At 36.9% G+C, this 19,062-nt stretch overlaps 1 protein-coding gene across 3 annotated transcripts in view; it reads left to right on the top strand.

Annotated features, from left to right (window-relative positions):
* The window catches only part of LOC140192407 (uncharacterized), a 105,516-nt gene that overhangs the window by 57,319 nt on the left and 29,135 nt on the right, over window positions 1-19,062 (top strand). For 2 of the 3 annotated variants that reach the window (XM_072250042.1, XM_072250040.1), the window contains exons 16-19: window positions 6,000-8,063; window positions 10,253-10,375; window positions 14,132-14,260; window positions 18,536-18,731. In XM_072250042.1, coding sequence (XP_072106143.1) covers window positions 6,000-8,063; window positions 10,253-10,375; window positions 14,132-14,260; window positions 18,536-18,731 — 2,512 coding nt within the window. Of the gene's footprint in view, window positions 1-5,999; window positions 8,064-10,252; window positions 10,376-14,131; window positions 14,261-16,095; window positions 17,195-18,535; window positions 18,732-19,062 lie in introns of those variants that run through there. The other variant, XM_072250043.1, reaches the window with a different exon arrangement.

Genomic DNA, 19,062 nt, shown 5'->3' with positions numbered 1-19,062 from the left:
AATCTCACCTTCCATGTAGAATGAGCTGGGATTCAGGCAAATTGGTTGATGGGATGTGAATTGGCAAGATCACAGTACTGTTCACTCAGATTATTGCTTTGGGACTTTCCGGGGGGCACTCATGGAGTGAGCTGTACTTTGGCGTTGCGCCATTCCCTTTATCTTTTGTACATGTAACCACTCTTATTTACTTTACTTATACCTACACTAAAGGATTTATACTACAAATATATCTTTGAACTTCGATTTTTACTTACTGAAAATGCATACCAGAGGACGAGAAGTTAAAAACGGAAAGGGCTTCGGCGGGAACGGAAAAATAGTTGGTGATCCTGAAGCATCGAAGGAGGCTCCACTAACTGTTGAAGTAATGAAGAAACTTCTAGAGACTACACTTAATCAAAGACTCGCTGTACTTGAAGGAGTTTTGAAGAGGATTCAAGATGATGTTAAATCGTTCAGACGTGAAATTGATCAACAACAAATTAGAATCTCGGAACTAGACGAAAATAGCCGCAAAAGGGATCGAAAAATTGAATCTCTTGGGGGAAAAAAAATCTAACTTCGACAACTCAGCAGTTGGAGCGTTATAAAGCCAAGATTACCGATCTTGAAAATTGCTCTCGACGACAGAATCTACAAATAATCAGTTTTCCTGAAGATGTTCAGATGGGAGACCCTATTAAATACTTTGCTAAATTGTTAGCGGATGTGTTTGGTCCAGATATATTGGAGGAGCCCCCAATGTTAGACTGCACACATCGTTCTGTACGTGCTAAACCAGCTAAACCGAGGCCAGTCATTATTCGGTTTCACTATGTTCATGTTAAGGAACAAGTGATACGAGCTGCTCGGCAGAAAGGCATGATTCAGTTTCAAAGTTTTAAATCTCGAATTGTTGAGGATTTCAGCCAAGAGATATTGAAAGAACTAATGGCTTTTAAACCACAGATGTCAGAACTTTATTGTCAGGGCTATAAATTAGCGTTGCTGTTCCCAGCTTGTTTGAGAGTTGTTATGCTGGACAATTCTCATCATTTGTTTAAAACTCCGACCGAAACTCAAAGTTTTCTTGACAATTTGTCTTCATCTGCTGAGGACTAATTAATGCACTTTTTTTTTTCTTTAATCTGTTTTTCGTTTCCTTTTTTTGAAAAAAAAGTTAATATTTAGCTTATAGATTTAGAATTTTATATTCTGAGGGTTTTTGCCTTGATTTTATAGTGTAGGAACTTTTTACATTCTTAAATGATAGTACTCTGTTAGTGGTTTGATATATCTCACTTTTAATATTTTTTTCCTTTTGACAGCAATTTAGTTACAGTTTTAATGTTCGTTTTCCCTTTTTTTTGAAACATTACTGGAGAAGTATTATATTTTAAGATGGTGGATTGATTCCTTCTTCCCAGAGTTCTCTCTTCTTGCGTCACTTCCGATCATTTATATATGGAAAACTAATAATATGAACTGGCGCTTGGTTTTTTTTTTGAAATATGAGTAAGAAGTAACTATGTTTGTAATTGTAATCTTTTTCTTACATTTATAGTAACTTTTTTTTCACTTTTTTGACTATGGGTGGTGTTTCTTACGATAAATATAATTCTTTTGGGTTGCCTTCTGGAAAGATGGGGTTAGATTTAGCTGTAGATTTAGCTTTGGCCACTTTCTGACTTTTTTCTGGGTTTTTGTGGCGGGGGGTGGCATTTTTGTTCCTATTTTCAATTTAGTTTTACTCCTTAAACGGGCTGACCTGAAACTACTGAAATGTTGTGATTTCCGGTTCCTCTTTGGACTTTCTTTCCACTTCTGGGGTCATGAGTTTGTATTCTGATTAACTCTTTACATACCTTATGCTTGACTTCAGTACTATGGATAAGATTATTAATTTGCTTTCTTGGAACACAAATGATTTAAACCACCCGATTAACGGAAGAATTTTTTAAAATTATTCTATAGGATGAATGCTCACATTATCTTTGTACAAGAAACTCATGTCCGGAAAGAGGATAATCTGGGTTTTTTTAGGTTCTGGAAGGATCAACAGTACCATTCGAATTCACAGGCCAAAGTAAAAGGCATTTCTATTTTTATAGATCCGTCAATTTCATTTTTGCATTATGAGATGGTTTCAGATCAGAATGGTAGACTTTTGTTAATTACTGGTTTGTTATTTAACAAAAAAGTTGTTATGCTTAATGTTTGTGCCCCAAATGTTGATTGTCCCGAATTTGTTAAGAATCTCTTTACATCTCTTCCTAATTTAAATGATTATATGTTGATTATGGGGGGAGATTTTAACTGTTGTTTAAATCCTCTGATGGATAGATCCATGTCCAATCAAGTACTTCCGAATAAATCGGCTACTCTTATTAACTCTTTTATGACTGACTCTGGAATCTCAGAAATTTGGAGATTCTTACATCTCAACGAGAAAGAGTTCTCATTTTTTTCACATGTATATCATCACTATTCAAGAATTGGTTATTTTCTTACTGACTCTCGATTAATTCCACTTGTTATTGACTGCAAATATGATTCCATTGCTGTTTCCGATCATGCACCGTTGAAACTACCTATTAAGTCAAGGGATACATCTTCTAGTTCTAGACAATGGAGATTTAATACCACTTTGCTTCAGGATTCGGATTTTGTGAATTTTATTGAGGAACAGATTAATTTTTTCTTTACAATGAATTTTACGGAGGGAATTTCCATCAGGACACTATGGGATACTTTTAAAGCATACATTTGTGGACAAATTATTTCGTATACTGCTGGATTAAAAAAACGAACTAATAATGAAATACGTAAACTGGTTGACAAGATCAAAGACATTGATAAGAAATATTTTGTAGCTCCTAATCAGGACCTTTACAAAAAGAGAGTTGAACTTCAAATGGAACATAGTCTATTACTATCATCTTCGACTGAAAGCCAATTAATTAAAAGTAAAAGTCAATTCTATATACATTGGCTAATCAATTGAAATTGGCTTCGGTTAAGCGCCAGATTGTTAAGATTTGTAAAAAAGATGGTACTCTGACGGTTGACCATGCTGAGATAAATCCTTTCAAGAATTTTATACCTCTCTAATTCAATCAGAATTTCCTGATGACTCCATTATAATGCATGAATTTTTAAATAAATTGAATATTCCAAAATTATCATCCAATGAACATTCAAAACTAGATGTAACTATTACGGTAGAAGAAATAAAAAATGCTATTTCTTCGATGAACTCGGGTAAAGCACCTGGCCCAGACGGATATACAGTAGAACTTTTTAAATCTTTCTCTACTATACTGACTCCTTGGCTATGTAGAATTTTTAGGGATGCAGTATCTATAGGTAAATTACCACAATATTTTTATCAAGTTTCTATTTCCCTAATTTTCAAAAAAAGATAAGAATTCTACTGAATGTGCATCTTATAAGCCTATATCTTTATTGAATGTGGATTCTAAGATTTTTTTCTAAAATACTGGCAACGGGATTGGAGAATGTATTGTCTCAAATTATTTCTGCTGATCAGACTGGATTTATTAAAAATCATTGCTCGTTCTTTAATATTTGGAGATTAATGAATATTGTTTATACTCCTTCACCCAGAACTCCAGAATGTGTCATTTCATTGGAGGCTGAGAAAGTCTTTGATAGAGTCGAATGAACATATTTGTTTAATCTGCTTGAGAAATTTAATTTTAGTCTGATATTTATACCTTGGATTAAATTAATATATCTTACTCCTTTGGCTTCGGTATTTACTAACAATCAAAGATCTCCCCTCTTTTATCTATTCCGTGGTACTAGGCAGGGTTGCCCTCTTAGTCCACTACTATTCGACATTGCCTTGGAACCGCTAGCTATTGCTATTCGTGACTCCCCTAATATATTTGGTATTACCTGTGGAAATGACACATAGATTATCACTATATGCAGATGATCTACTATTGTATATTTCTAACCCGGGGAAATCCATTTTGGCAGTTTTAACTCTGCTTGCTCAGTTCAGTAGTTTTTCTGGTTATAAATTGAATCTACGTAAGAGTGAACTTTTTTCCATTAAATATACAGGCTCCCATTTATAGATGTTCACCATTCAGAGTGATTACTGACTACTTGGAGTCAAAATTGCTAAGAGACAAAAGGATTTATTCAAGCTCAACCTTTTACAGTTAATTAGTCAGGTTAAACAACTGATTACGAAGTAGTCCCCATTGTCTCTATCACTGATTGGCTGAATTAATGCTATTAAAATGATTATTTTACCTAAATTTTTTATCTATTTCAAGCAATACCAATTTTTATTCCTAAAACTTTTTTTGATACTATCGATTCTAAAATTTCCTCTTGTATATGGCAGAGTAAAAATCCCAGGTTAACTAAAAAATTTTTACAGAAGTCCAAGAAAGATGGTGGTTTAGCATTGCCTAATCTAAGATTCTATTATTGGGCAATTAATATTCGATATTTAATATTTTGGACACAAGATTGGAATATAATTCCAAGTCCACATCGGGTAAACCTTGAAGGTTACTCTGTACAAGGGTTCTCTTTGGCTTAGGAACTTCACTGCCTTTTGTATTATCTAAATTGAATAAACAAATGGTTAATCCAATAATTAAACATACATTACGAATATGGATTCAATTTTGTAAATTTTTTGGTTTGAACAAATTTATATTATCAAGCCCTATTATATCTAATTTTTTTTTTTTCAACCCTCGGTTATGGATCAAGGCTTTTTGGTATGGAAAATGAAAGGTATAACATGTTTTCGTGACTTATTTCTGGATAACTGTTTCATGTCTTTTGAACAGTTACCTAATAAATTTAATTTGCCCAGATCCCTTTTTTTTTTTTAGATATTTACAAATAAGTAACTTTTTAAATACCACGCTGCCTACCTTCCAGATCTCATTCCCTACTGATATCATCGATAAAATTTTAGGTTTAAATCCCTTTCAGAAGGGATTAATAGCATCTATTTATGATATAATTATGAAATTACAGCCAGGTATATCTGATAAAACTGAAAATGAATGGGAAAGGGAACTTCAACTTTGCCTAACCATAGAGAAATGGGATAAAATTTTTCAATTAGTTAGTTCTTCCTCTATATGTGCCAAACACTCGCTAATACAATTTGAAGTAGTGCATAGGACCCATATATCTAAAGATAAATTAGCCCGTTTTTATTCCCATATAAATTCTATTTGTGACAGATGTCACTTTGAGGTGGATTCCGTAACTCATATGTTTTGGTCCTGTCCTCTTTTGGAAAAATTCTGGAAAGATATTTTTGATATTATCTCAACAGTTTTGCGTTTTGATTTACAACCCCATCCTATTACAGCAATTTTTGGTTTGCCAATGATAGAACATAGATTTTTATCCTCTGCAGCCTGTTGGATGATCGCATTTGTTACTTTAATGGCCAGAAGATCCATTTTATTGAACTGGAAGGAGACCAATCCTCCTATTACATTCCAATGGTTTTCCCAAACTATATCATATTTAAATTTAGAAAAAATCAGAAGTGACATTTTTGATCCTTTGGTTAAATTTGAAGAGACTTGGAAACCACTTATTCAACATTTTCATATGTAATTTGACCTTTCCGATTCCTTCTTATTAACGTAAAATATATGAATAGAGGAGCGGATTTGCCAACATTACTGAACGTGTTTGATTTAAGATAACGGTTTAGCTTTGTTTTGTTCTGTTTGCTTTTTTTGGGGGGGGGGTTCTTTGCATTTTTTTTTCTTATTTTTTCTCTATGATTAATTATATTAAAAGTTTGGAAGTCTATTATTCCTGTATTATTTGAAATTTTTTTTATATACGCTTATCAACAACAAGATTATTCCAATCTCTCTGTATCAATATTGTTATTCTGTTTATAATTTTGGAAAATTAGTAAAAAGATTTAGAAAGAAAGAAGATTATTGCTTTGGTTTATGCCGGTCTCACTTACTCAGATGGAGTTTTTGTTGCAGGTGATGATGTCCCTGAGTGAGCTTTCAGAAGCTGGGGTGATTGGATTGGAAGACTATACCTGGCAGGAAACAGGACAGCATGAATTTCGCTGCAGTTGCACGTGCCCACATTTAAAATGTGATGTTGAACACGTACGGGGAGAAAAAGGATCCAAGCATTACAGCAGTCTTTGTGCTACAAAGTGTATTGCTGCCCCATCTGTTCCAGGGTCACATTGGGTGCACCACTGTGATTCCAGGTTACTGCAAGAACTGAAAGAACTTAATCAAATAGAGGACAGAATTCTGGAAGAGAACTTGAAAATAAGAGAACTGTGTTGCTCTGAGGAGGAGCAGGAAGCTGAAGTTCCAATTTTACATGTGTCAAGTGCAGGCCGATCAAACATCAGCAATGATAGAATACAGTTCTTGATGGAGCTGGAGAGGGAAAAGAAGGAGGTTGAGAAAATGGAGCAGAGTCTGGTGAGGGAAGAGAAAGTGAGACGTAAAACTTTGAAGAAGCAGTCGCAAATATCTTCGAGGACAAAATATGGGAACCAAAAGAAATGTACAACAAAGTCTTCAGCACAGGATGTGATTTCTCACTTAAAAGCCAATCGGGCTGTTGAAGTAAAAAACCATTTTCCTTTCACAGGAAGCAGGAATTTAAAGTCCACTGATAAATGCAAGATCAATGCCATCAGACCAGACTTGCGTCAGGACCCTGCTTGCTTCAAACATTCTCAGGCCAAATTGCAGATTGGTCATAGCACAAATAAAGTCAGTAAACCAGTCCAATCGAATAAAAGCTGCCTGCAAGCCTATAGTCTTGATCTGACTATAAATAATATTTCTGTCCATGAAGAACAAAATCCATGTATAATTGATGGCCAAATATCTACTCCTCCACACGATGAAACCCCTGTACAGTCAGATAAAACAGAACACAAAAGTAATACAGGAATCTCAGAAGAAGCCCATGTAGAAAACAGGCGGGAGATTGCTCCAGATTGGTTGGTGTTGACAGATGAGTGCAAGGAACAGTACGATGTTGATGGTGAGGCTGTCTGTTTTAGCCTAGCACAGGGAGACGGTGAGAAAAACGGCTCATTGCATCTTGAAGTCGACAGAAATGGAAGTCTTAGGCAGTCCGCTAACTCTCCTGAGCATGAAATTGGTGACAGTAAAAAAAACTGTGGAGCAGACTGCAACAACCAAGGAGACGCAAATGCACAGACAAACCAAGAGCCAAAACCAGTACTGCGGACCAGTGTTACTGGCAAAGTGGAAAAGCTGTCAGCTCATGTAATTTCTCAGCAAAACTCTGACAGATCTCTTGGAGATACTGTCAGGGCAAAATGTGGTAAAAAGGGCCAGCAAAGACTTCCATTACACAGACCCAGAAAAACTGCTAAGCAGTGCCAAACCAAAAGTCGCCCAGAACAATACTTGGAAGATTCAGATCCTTTCTGGAAATGTACTGAACGTGCAGAAGCTGCTACATTTGTGGGCACCTGCTCAATGTCAAAGGATCCCAGGACACAAGTACCTAATTCCAGTCTTCAAATCAGGAACAAAAGTTCATCAGGAGACCTCAAGAGGGACACGATGGGTAAAAATTCAATCACCCTGTCTGACAGCTCGGTAGACGTAAAGATCGAGCAGGTAGATTGCAAGGAAGCTAATTCCAGTACTGAAGCATGCTCTACATTTAATTCCACTGAGAATAGAGAATTATCTTCTTGGAGAACAGATTCCCAATTGGTAAATACAGATGTTTGTGACAAAGGTAAATGTAATGAACAACACATCCTTTTATGTAATGATGTAAAACAGGAAGCTGGTACAATTTGCAGTAGCAGCTTAGAATCAAGAGCGAGTTGCACGCCTGAAATGTTGCATTGTACTGAATCCATAAATACCGGCACTCAGGAGGGTTCAGTACGTATGCCTGATGATTCAGTCCATTTACGTGACATTACAAATCAAGACATTCAACCTATATTTGAAGACTGCCATGCCAGAGTGTCTGTGACGTATAATACGGCAATGAGTGCACAGACTTTCCAACCATCCGTTTTCAAGGTAACAGCATTTATTTTTTTTTAAATAAAGACAGATATTTGTCTATCATGGTTGTGATTTGACTTTTGTGAACTCATTTAAAAGATAACAAGATTTTCAGAATTGAGGTTTTGGGCTGAACTGGTTAATTTTTAAAGACTAATGAAGCATGAGCTTCTGACTTGATTTTAAGTGCAATGTCTCCTTTAGCAGCATTTAGTGGGCTAAATTTTGGTAATCTGGGGAAAGCTCTCTGATTAACCAGAAATAAATTTTCCGCAATGTAGAGTGAGAGGTCAAACATAATGAACATAGAACGTTACAGTTAAGCACCGACCTTTCATTCCACTATTTTGTGCCGGCCTTTCAAAGTACTCGAAGATCAATCTAACCCTTCCCTCCCAAATAGCTCTCCATCTTTCTATCATCTATGTGCCTATTTAAGCATTTCTTAAACGCCCCTAATGTTTCTGCCTCTACCACCACCCCGGCAGGATGTTCCACGCACTCGCCTCTCTCTGTGTGTAAAACAAAATGAAAATAAACACACCTCTGACATCCCCCTGTGCTTTCTTTCAATCATCAGAAAGTTTTGCCCTTTCGTATTAACCATTCCCTCCCTGTGAAAATAGCTGCTGGCTGTGTCCATGCCTGTTATCATCTTACACATTTCCATGAAGTCACCTCTCCTCTTCACTCTATTTCCCCACCCCCCACCCACCCCACTTTGCTCCAGAGAACAGCCCTAGTTCACGCAATCAATACACATAAGATGTGCTCTCTAATCCAGGCAGCATCCTGGTAAATCTCCTCTGCACCCTCTAAACCAGGGGTTTCCAGCCTGGGGTCCACAAACCCCTCAGTTAATGGTAAGCGTCGGTGGCATTAAAAAGGTTGCGAACCCCTGCTCTAAAGCTTACTCATCTTCATACAGTGAGGCAACCAGAACTGAACACAATACTCCAAGTGTGGTCTAGCCAGGGTTTTGTAGAGCTGCTACATTAGTTTGCAGCTCTTGAACTCAATCCCTTGACTTACGAAGGCCAGCACACCATATGCCGCCTTAACAACCCTACCAACTTGTACGAGAACTTTGAGGGATCTACGGACATGGATCCCAAGATCCCTTTGTTAACACTGTTTTAAAAAAAATAAATGAAGAATTAATATTAAGATGAACAAAGTTTGATGTTTGAAGAATGTTTATCATTCATGGCAGCAATAGAGTGAAGAGGAAAGCTTGTCTTTTAAATTTTCTGCTTGTATCTAAATCAGAAAAAAAAAATTAATTTGACTTGGCAGTATTGTCAGTGCCCATTTCCGTTTAACTGTGTATGGGCATTGTTATCAAGGATAACGTTAATTTCCCATGCCATGCATTTCAAGTATAGTTAACAGTCCAGTGCACTGGGGTGGATCTGTATTTGCTGATAAACTAGATTGGGTAAGGCTTGATCCATTATTGTAATGGTAGCCTTTAGTTTCAAGATCATCTTTTACTGGTGCTCTATTTCAATCCTGATGTATTTAATTAACTCAGTTTTATTTCTGCAGCTACAGGAAGGATCTGTACACAGGTCTTAAAATTAAATATTTTCTTTCAGCCGTTTTGCTGAAATCTGGGTTGCTGCAACAAAAGGTTGAGGACTTGTGTCTTCCTGGTCACCATCTTGTTATATCAAGATGGTATTGGGTGAGAAGGTGCGTCGAAGATGCAATTATGCCATATCTTTCAAATTCTGAGGGCTCTCCAAAGTTCTTTGAGGCCAATGAGGTCATTTTGGAGAGTAGTTTCCATTTGTGTCCGGAAGTTTTGACAAACTCTACGATAAATGACCAGTGAAACTGGCATAAAAGCAGAAGGTGCTGGAAAGAGACGAGCAGTTAACATTTCCAGTCAACAATCTTCTTATAAACACAAAATGTTGGCTCTTATTTCTCTCCTCCCACGTGCTGAGTAGAAGCATTTATAATGGTTGAGCAGGAGTCTCACAGCACCAACCTGAATGTTCAGGATGCTCCATGTTATTGTGTCATGTTGGCTCTCTATAGCCTTTATTGCTTTATTCTTAAAAAGCTGAATCCCGAAACTGTTGCAAGTTAGTCCACCAACTACAATTTCATAATGCCTGATTTAATGCTCAAATCCCTGGGAGGGTTTGGGAAGATGTGCAACCTTTTAACTGATGTTTACTTCTCGTCTCTATCAGGCCTGTGATTATAAAACACCACTTGTCTTGGATACTGGTTCTGGCCTGATGAAAGCAGGATTCGCTGACCAGGAATTACCAACAACTATATTTCCCACAGTAATTGGACGGCCCAAGTACGAGGTAAATATTGTTAACAGTCTGATCAGGGTGAAGCAGCCAGACTAATCATAAACTTTAGTGATCAGTTTCTGAAAGTGAGTTTTCGTACATAATCAGACTTTGCAATAATGCTATCAATCCCTGGTGAGCTAATTTTTATGTTGAATGCTACTGTGCTGCAGATTTTATTTTTCTGGTTTCCTTGTTTCCCAAATAGTGTTTGAGCATTTAAATATAATATGAGTTTAATAATTAATAAATAATAATATATTAATATAGTCATAAAATAGATTTCTTCTAGTTGAGCTTTTTTTCTTTTTCCCAACTTTTAAAAAAAAATTGTTAGCAAATATTGTGACTTCCTGTTAATGGGGCCATCGGTTAATCGGGGCAACTGTTTATTTGGGACAACTCTTAAAGAACAAAAATTAAGTCAAGAAAATAGTCCGGATTCCAAGATTAACTGGGGCAGGAAATTGTTGCTGAATAGTTTCTAACTAACCTCAGTCGTGTGCACTTGCGTGGCCATTTTAAACTGCACCACGCTTAGAGTGATCATTTTTTTTGTATAGTGTCAGTTGTGTGTGTGTGTGTTCACAAAGTAGTGATTTTTAGCACTGTTTGCTGGCAAGGAATAAACGGTAAGAAAATCTGGAACTGTTTTGCTCAATGCAGTTTCAAACATTCAGGCTTGGAGATGCCAGAGATGGCCAGGACTGAAAATGAAACTATTTCACTACTTCAAAAAGTTAATTATCTTGAATGTTGCAATGATAATGAAGATTTAGAGGATACGATCATCTAAGGCATTGTACAAAGGCAGTCCGTTATCAGTACTATGTGTCTGCACTGATTTTGTTCATTTACAGTCAAAAGAAAACAGCAGATTAATTCCTCCATTGATGGCTATTAGGAACTAATACACAGTTTTATAGTACTGTAGAGGTGCTGGTCATGTTCTAATTTGTTCTGTATTTCATTTAAGTACATAAATTGTTACCTAATTAAATGGTAGTTTGTCTTTTTTTTTTAAAATACCTTTTTAACTATTTCCATTAAACTGGCTAATTGGGGCAGTCACACAATTGGGCCAAAATTTACTGGTCCTGATGTGACCCAATTAACTGCAATCCACTGTACAGCTGTTTAATCCAAAAATTAATTGTCAAGATTGTGCAAAATCTTTTTAATTTGGACATAAAGTTCCATAAGGTGTGGGGACCTTTTCTTGAATATTTTCATAATTCTCACCTAGATTGACAGGTGTATTTTTTTTCTTCCCTTGATAGTCAGATCCTGCATTTCCAGCTTTCTCTGATTCTTTGAGTAGGTAGCAGGATGCCCTTTTTTTTATTATTATTCATTTCTCTTTTTAATGCAATAAATAGTTCTGGGGTGATAAAAGCTTATCTCAAATGTCCTTTCAAATATTTATACTTATAATATAATTGTTGGCTTGGAGCTGGATAGTGGGTGGTTTGGGTGCTTTCTAGTTTTTCATTTTTAATATGGGTGACTTGCTCATTTGTTAAGATATGTATTATTGCTATTTTTGTCTGTGTTGTAATGATCCTTCTATTTATACTATTGATTTTTTTTCTACGCTGTAGTTTGCAGAAAATTATAAATAAAAAAAAATGTGCAAAATAAAAAGTGCACCTCCTATATCACTTATTAAAATCATATGATTTGAATAAAAGAATGATTAGGATTGATTTTGAATGAACATAACTTGGACAGAATAGAAGCAAGTTGACTGAATAACTCCCACTAGTTTTTCACCATTTCTGCAGAATTTCTCCCTGTTTTTATTTCTCGACCTGGAGCTACCAGTACTGGGCAAGAGTTTCACCCAGGGCAGCTGTTATTGCTGTGCTTCTGGTGAGGTGCTTACCTCTGTGGGCATTACGTTCCAGTTCATTGGTTCTGTTCCAATCCAAGGACAAACATCCTGGTAGGAGATGTGGCTGCAGGAATTGTTTGGGCTGATGCTCAGGATGAAGACTTAGGCTCCAGTGCAATTTAGTTTTCCATACCTCCTCCCCCTCCCCCTCCTTGAATCACATTTTCTTTTTTGGTGATTGAATTGAATTGGCTTGTTACTTACTTTCTTCTATGTATGAGGAGTAAAAATCTGTATATTACTTCTCCATCTAAATGTGCAATTTATAGTGATTTATAATAAATAGTATGTACAACAGGTCAGTCAATATAACATAGAAATACAGTTATGTCAGCATGAGTTAATTAGTCTGATGGCCTGGTGGAAGAAGCTGTCCCAGAGCCTGTTGGTCCTGGCTTTTATGCTGTGGTACCATTTCCCGGATGGTAGCAGCTGAAACAGTTTGTGGTTAGGGGTGATTTGGGTCCCCAATGATTCTTTGGCCCTTTTTATACACCTGTCTTTGTAAATGTCCTGAATAGTAGGAAGTTCACATCCACAGATGCGCTGGGCTGTCCGCACCACTCTCTGCAGAGTCCTGCGATTGAGGGAAGTACAGTTCCCATACCAGGCAGTGATGCAGCCAGTCAGGATGGTCTCAGTTGTGCTCCTATAGAAAGTTCTTAGGATTTGGGGGCCGATACCAAACTTCTTCAACTGTCTGAGGTAAAAGAGGTGCTGTTGTGCCTTTTTCACCACACAACCATTATGTACAGACCACGTGAGATCCTCGGTGATGTTTATGCCGAGGAACTTAAAACTGTTTACGCACCCCCCCCCCCAACCCCAGATCCATTGATGTCAATAGGGGCTAGCCTGTCTCCATTCCTCCTGTAGTCCACAACCAGCTCCTTTGTTTTTGCGACATTGAGGGAGAGATTGTTTTCTTGACACCACTGTGTTAGGGTGATGACTTCTTCTCTGCAGGCTGCCTCATTATTATTTGAGTTTAGGTCAATCAATGTAGTATCGTCAGTGAGTGTCTGCTGGCATGTCCAACATTCAGAGAGTTGTTGTGAAATACTCTCTGGAGCAGTTGCAGTAATATTGGGCAGGGGGTTTCAGAATCAAGCTCCACAAATGCAAACGAGTAGTGATACATTTCCAGGTCAAGAGAATGAACAATTTGTAGGGAGACCTGCAGGTGTCCTTGACCTCAGTGAAGATACTCTGTGAGTATGCTAGCTGAATAAATGCACCATATTTTGTAGATGATACTGTACACAGTAAGGGCCATTGGTGGAAGGAATGAATGTTTTGGATGATGGATGAAGTGTCCGTCAAGCAGCTGCTTTATCCTACAGTGTTTGCAATTTGCTAGAGCTGCATTCATCAAGGCAAATGGAGTCTGAGCCCTTCCCACTTAACACCAACTCCGACCTGTGGAATTTCCTCTTCTGAAGTGGCTTTTGGGAATGAAATTCTTCTTGTGTGATTTGCACGAGAAAAGGGATGATCAATAAGGGGAATTGATCTGTTGTGAGGGTACATTTGAATGGATGGCTTGTTACGTGCCCTGCCATTGTACAAGACCATACTTTGTATAATTGCACAAGACTAATTTTGTCTCTTAACTCATTCACCAGTATTTTTGGGCTCTGATTTCATCCTTATACATTCAAAAATTTAAACATTCTCTCACATTCTTCTATATCTAGATATAGAACATATCTAGATTCACTTTGCAGACAATTTTACCTGACTGGCCGACTCTTGAGTAGCTGGCAGGCAAGTTTCCACATTGGTAATGCAATAGTTACAATAGTTACCACATGGTATTTGAAAGAAGCAATCAATTTTAAACGGCTTTACAATTCCGCTTGTTTTTCCTATAGAGTGTTTGCAATGGAAGGAACCAACAGGATGTTTACATTGGCCATGACGCTCAACACTTGCGAGGGGTTCTTTCTTTGCATTACCCATTGGAGCATGGAATTGTGACGAACTGGGAAGAAATAGAACAGGTAATAGAACAGGTACACCAGCCTGCAACATCTATCACTTTGAAGGCTAGAGGCTTCAGGATATTTATCAAACATTTTAACCAAAATGCCTGGGTAGACATTTGTTCAAAATGGTAAGGGAGGCTAGGGCAGTAGCAGAGTTAGGAACGATAACAAATAAAATTAATCAACTTTCTCCTGATTGCTAACTATGCAATTCTGTGGGAAGAGGAAGGACTGGAGACATTGTGTGTAACTTTGTCATGCTACATGACTATGATTATGTAATTTTAAAAGGGGTAACAATTGTTTTGTATAAAAATAATGCACATGAGAGTCCAGAGGGGTGTAAGTGCTCAGTCTCTGGCAACTAAGATGCCTCCCTCAACTGGTCCTATTTCCCAGTGTTTGGTCTGTATCCCTCCAAAATATTCTTATCTATTCACTTGTCCAAATGTCTTAAATATTGTAATTGTTTCTGTCTCTACCACTTCTGCTGGCAACTCCTTCCATTTTCCCACTGTACTCATATAGAAAAAATAAATTCTGTACCTAGGAAATAAACTCAACTGTAATGTGAATACATAACAAGATTGTCACCAACAGGTAACCACAGGAATAATTCTCTGTATTGTAAAGCAATGGTTACAGCGTCAGAGCAACAACCCAGTTCCTTTGAAAACTGGGAAGAAGGCAATGCTCGCATAGAAAACTGAGGTTTACAAATTAATTCAAGAGCTTTTAATGGGATGACTTAGTAGGCATGCACATACTAACTTGTTTAGCTCTACTCAATCTGAAGCTATGGGGCTAAATGACCTCCTTTCTGAGTTGTAAATATCATGGACTTGAACGTTAACATAGAAGAGGAAAAGCCAAACCTCTGAAATAGAATTTTCTTTGAAATGCTAATTGTTGGAGTCATGACAAGGTACAAAAGACTAACATTTGTCTAATTGATATTTTTTTACATTACCATGATAGCTATAACATCTTCAATTAATCATCTGTAGCTAACTAATTTAATGTGTGCTCAGAAATGCTTATAGCAGTGTAAAATTTATCAGGCTTTCCAGCTGTCCTTCTGTTTTAACTTTGCAACTGCATTGAAGATGTTAACCATAAGTGAACTTTAACTGCAGCAGCCTCCTTCCTGAATGTAAGTTAATCCTCTCTTTGCATTTCTTTATCATCTTCTGAAATTGAGGCAAGACTGTCCCCTTTTTATGTTTATATGATCCCGTCTGATCACTCCAGTGTTAGTCAGTTGTTATTAATTGATCAGTAGTGTCAGAATTTATTGCCCATTGCTGAAACATTTTATTGAAAGTCTGCAAAGATGTCCGTTAACTAAGTTTTACCACTTTGTATTTTATTGCCAATAAAGCCAGCTGCCAGCTTTAGATATGTACATGATTGCTTTATGTAAAAAAAAAATTTTGTTTGTCAGAGTTCGAATGACATTTAGCTCGATTCAAGGCCCTTTGAATATGAGAGATTGTCTTGTTCAGTTACATTAACTCTGCAACATCGAATTAAATTAGAGTAAAGTCGCGTTTAAAACGTAATGTTGAAATGAAAGTAATAACTTCATTCTTTCTCATTTGCAAATGTGATGGGACCCTGAATGATCCCTATGAACCGTACTTTTAAAGAGAGAGAGAGAGAGAGTCGTTCAACACAAGCACCTTGTTATTAAGAGAGAGAGAGATGTGAAGATTGCTCACAGTTTGGAATTTCTACAAGGACACTGGCAGCTTCTAAGTTCCTACAGAGAGAGAAGGGAGGAGCTACTTGATGGACAGCTGTTGTTCAGCACAACAGTATTTAAACCAGTGTAATTGCTTGTTTCACAGGACATACTAAGGTGTGGTGAAGTTACCACTATCCTGGTCAGATGCCCACGAGTGAGGATCGATTCTGAGGGATCGATCTGTGATTATTAGTGCGTGAAAGAGCGACCTTGTGGAGTCTACTAGTGTGTCTAACCCTCGCCTGGTTTGGTAGACTATCACTTGAAGACGGTGCTCTTAAGTTGGTCAAGTTTGGTTAACTTTGAAGTTCCGGAGGACAACAGGAAGGATCGAAAGCATCGGCTTACTCGAACACCAACAACATCTCTGTCTCTCTGTCTCCTCCTCCCTCCCCCCCCCCCCCTCAATACCCTGCTGAACCTTACCCATCACTGTAAGACTGTATCTGTTTACCCCTAGGCTTGAAGAAGCTTGGTTTCTATATTTCCACACTTATATACATATAATCTTTGCTAACCTGTTTGATATATCTGAATTTATATTACTGTATTGCGTAGTTACTAACAAATGGTATTAGTCAATAGCAAAATCAGACTCCAAAGTGTTTTCTATTTCTGCTGGTTCTTTAACCCGTCATGGGATACATGACACAAAAATATTCTTTATTGAGCATCTCACCTTCCCAAATGGAACAATTAGGAACCTTTCATGACTGTTATGCCAGCACAGTTGCCTCCAAGATACCCTTCAGGATGTCAGCCTTTAATTGTTGCTGTCAATACACTGCAAGTTCTACTGCCTTCCATAGTAGGTTTTGCCTGCCATCAATACAAAGGTCACCTTCGGCTGAACTAATAATATAGTCTTGCCAGAATTGACCGTGTCCTGAGTATGTGGAAAAATTTTAAAATTTGTATTCTCCAGGAATCCCGAAGTGCTTCACAGACGTGAAAATAATGTTAGATTGTCTATTTTTCATGAAAAAATTCACCACCTGTAAATTAGCTGGTGCATCGGGCTAAGGATAGAACATCAGATGAGTATTAAATGTAGGTTAGAGCACTGGATGGGTTCTGTACCGTCTATTGAACATTATCTTTGTGTTGAACCAGGCCTCAATTGATGATCGAACACCTTCAACAGTGTAGCACACACTCACTATTGCAGAAAGTTATCAACCTGCATTGAACTTCCTTTCTTTTCAAATCTTTTTGTTATATTATACAAAAGAAATCACACGAGTACATTGAAGTAACAATACTTACAATGTCTCAAAAAAGACGTTATTTTAAAGATTGAAAAATAATTTGTGATAACTAAAAAAAAAAACCTAAGCAGAAAAGTGAGGGGGAAAAAAAGGAACCCATTAGGTGTACAACCCCGGAGCCATGCATCATATGAAAAGCTTCTAAAAATAAACATCAAACCGCCAGCAAGAAAAGAAAATATACCAAAAAATTTACAATTAGATCGTGGAAAAAAATCTATCAATTACAAACGTAGCTCAGATGATAATAATGAGCAAATGAACCCCATCTTTTCTCAAAATCAAGTAAAGGTTCAAAAGTTTGACTTCTAATTTTCTGCAAACTAAGACATAGCATCACTTAAGAGAACCATTGTGACAAAGTGGGAGCTGATGTATCCTTCCACTTCAACAAAATGGCCCTCCTAGCTATCAGTGTAACAAATGCAATAACATGTTGGTCAGACACAGAAATACCATGAGTATTTTGAGGAATTATTCCAAAAAGCACAGTTAATTTATTAGGTTGTAGATTAATTTTAAGTGCTTTAGAAATTGGTGAAAACGACTTCCAGAGCTGTTCCAATGTAGAACAAAACCAAAACATATGCGTCAGTGTAGCTATCTGTTTTACATCTATCACAATGACTATCAACATTAGAAAAGATTTTAGAAAGTCTCTCCTTCATTAAATGATAACGATGTACAATTTTAAATTGAATCAATGAATGGCTAGCACAAATTGAAGAAGAGTCAACCAACTTCAAAATCCACAACCAATCCTCTGTCATAAAAGTCAAATTGAGTTCCTTTTCCCAATCCTGTTTAATCTTAGATAAAGTACGTTTATCCCATTGTAATTATAAATTCTTCCAATAGAACCCTTGATTGAAGGATTCATACTCATAATAGTATCTAACAGGTCAGCCTCCAATATGTAAGGAAAATTACTTAAATATTTTTGTAAAAAATGTCTAACTTGTCTAAAATTTAAACTTTGTAGTTTAATTTATCGAAATTATTTTTTTAAGCCTTCTTTGAGTGATCCAATTTTTGTTTTACTTTGGAAAAATAAAGGTATTAATTCTTTTTTGGATTTATTTAAAGAAGATAGATTGATGTCTTTTGAACAATTAATTGATAAATATTCTCTTTCATACTCACACTTTCTGCAACCTGCATTGAACTTCCAAATTAGCAGTGGTTCTTTAACTCAATTTTCTGATTCATAATTGAGAGAATTTAGGTGGAGTCTTGTTGGAAAAGGATTTTTTTTAAGTACTGTATTTATTTCAGATCTGGCACCACACATTTTATCATCAACTCCACGTCGATCCAGAAGAACACCCCATCCTCCTGACTGAGGCAGCCATGAACCCACACAAGAACCGAGAGCGAATGGTTGAAATCATGTTTGAAACCTTCAATGCCCCCTTTACTTTTGTGGCAATGCAAGCTGTTTTAGCTCTTTATTCTGCCGGACGAACTACAGGTATTCAAGATTGTGTTCTGAAAATGTACATATTAAAGGTACATATTAAATGTGCATATTAAATGTGTTGGTGCTGGACATCAACCACTTTGATCTCGAACTGCCCATTGCCATCATTAGCAAACTTCAGCAGTACAAATGTACCACAATGTCAGGAAATAGAATGTAGTTTGCTCGCTAAAGAAGTGTGAGGGGTATATAAGAACACACAAGTCATTTAAACAGTTGTTAGCAATGCAAACAAAAGTAATGCTGAATCATATCTTTAGAGAGAAATAACCAATATTAATGTTTTGAAATGTACTGCTAAAAGAATTGATACCATTCTGAA

The sequence above is a fragment of the Mobula birostris genome, chromosome 2 (assembly GCF_030028105.1).
Source record: "Mobula birostris isolate sMobBir1 chromosome 2, sMobBir1.hap1, whole genome shotgun sequence".
NCBI classification, from domain to species: domain Eukaryota; kingdom Metazoa; phylum Chordata; class Chondrichthyes; order Myliobatiformes; family Myliobatidae; genus Mobula; species Mobula birostris.
This window is presented reverse-complemented; position numbering and strand designations above follow the sequence as displayed.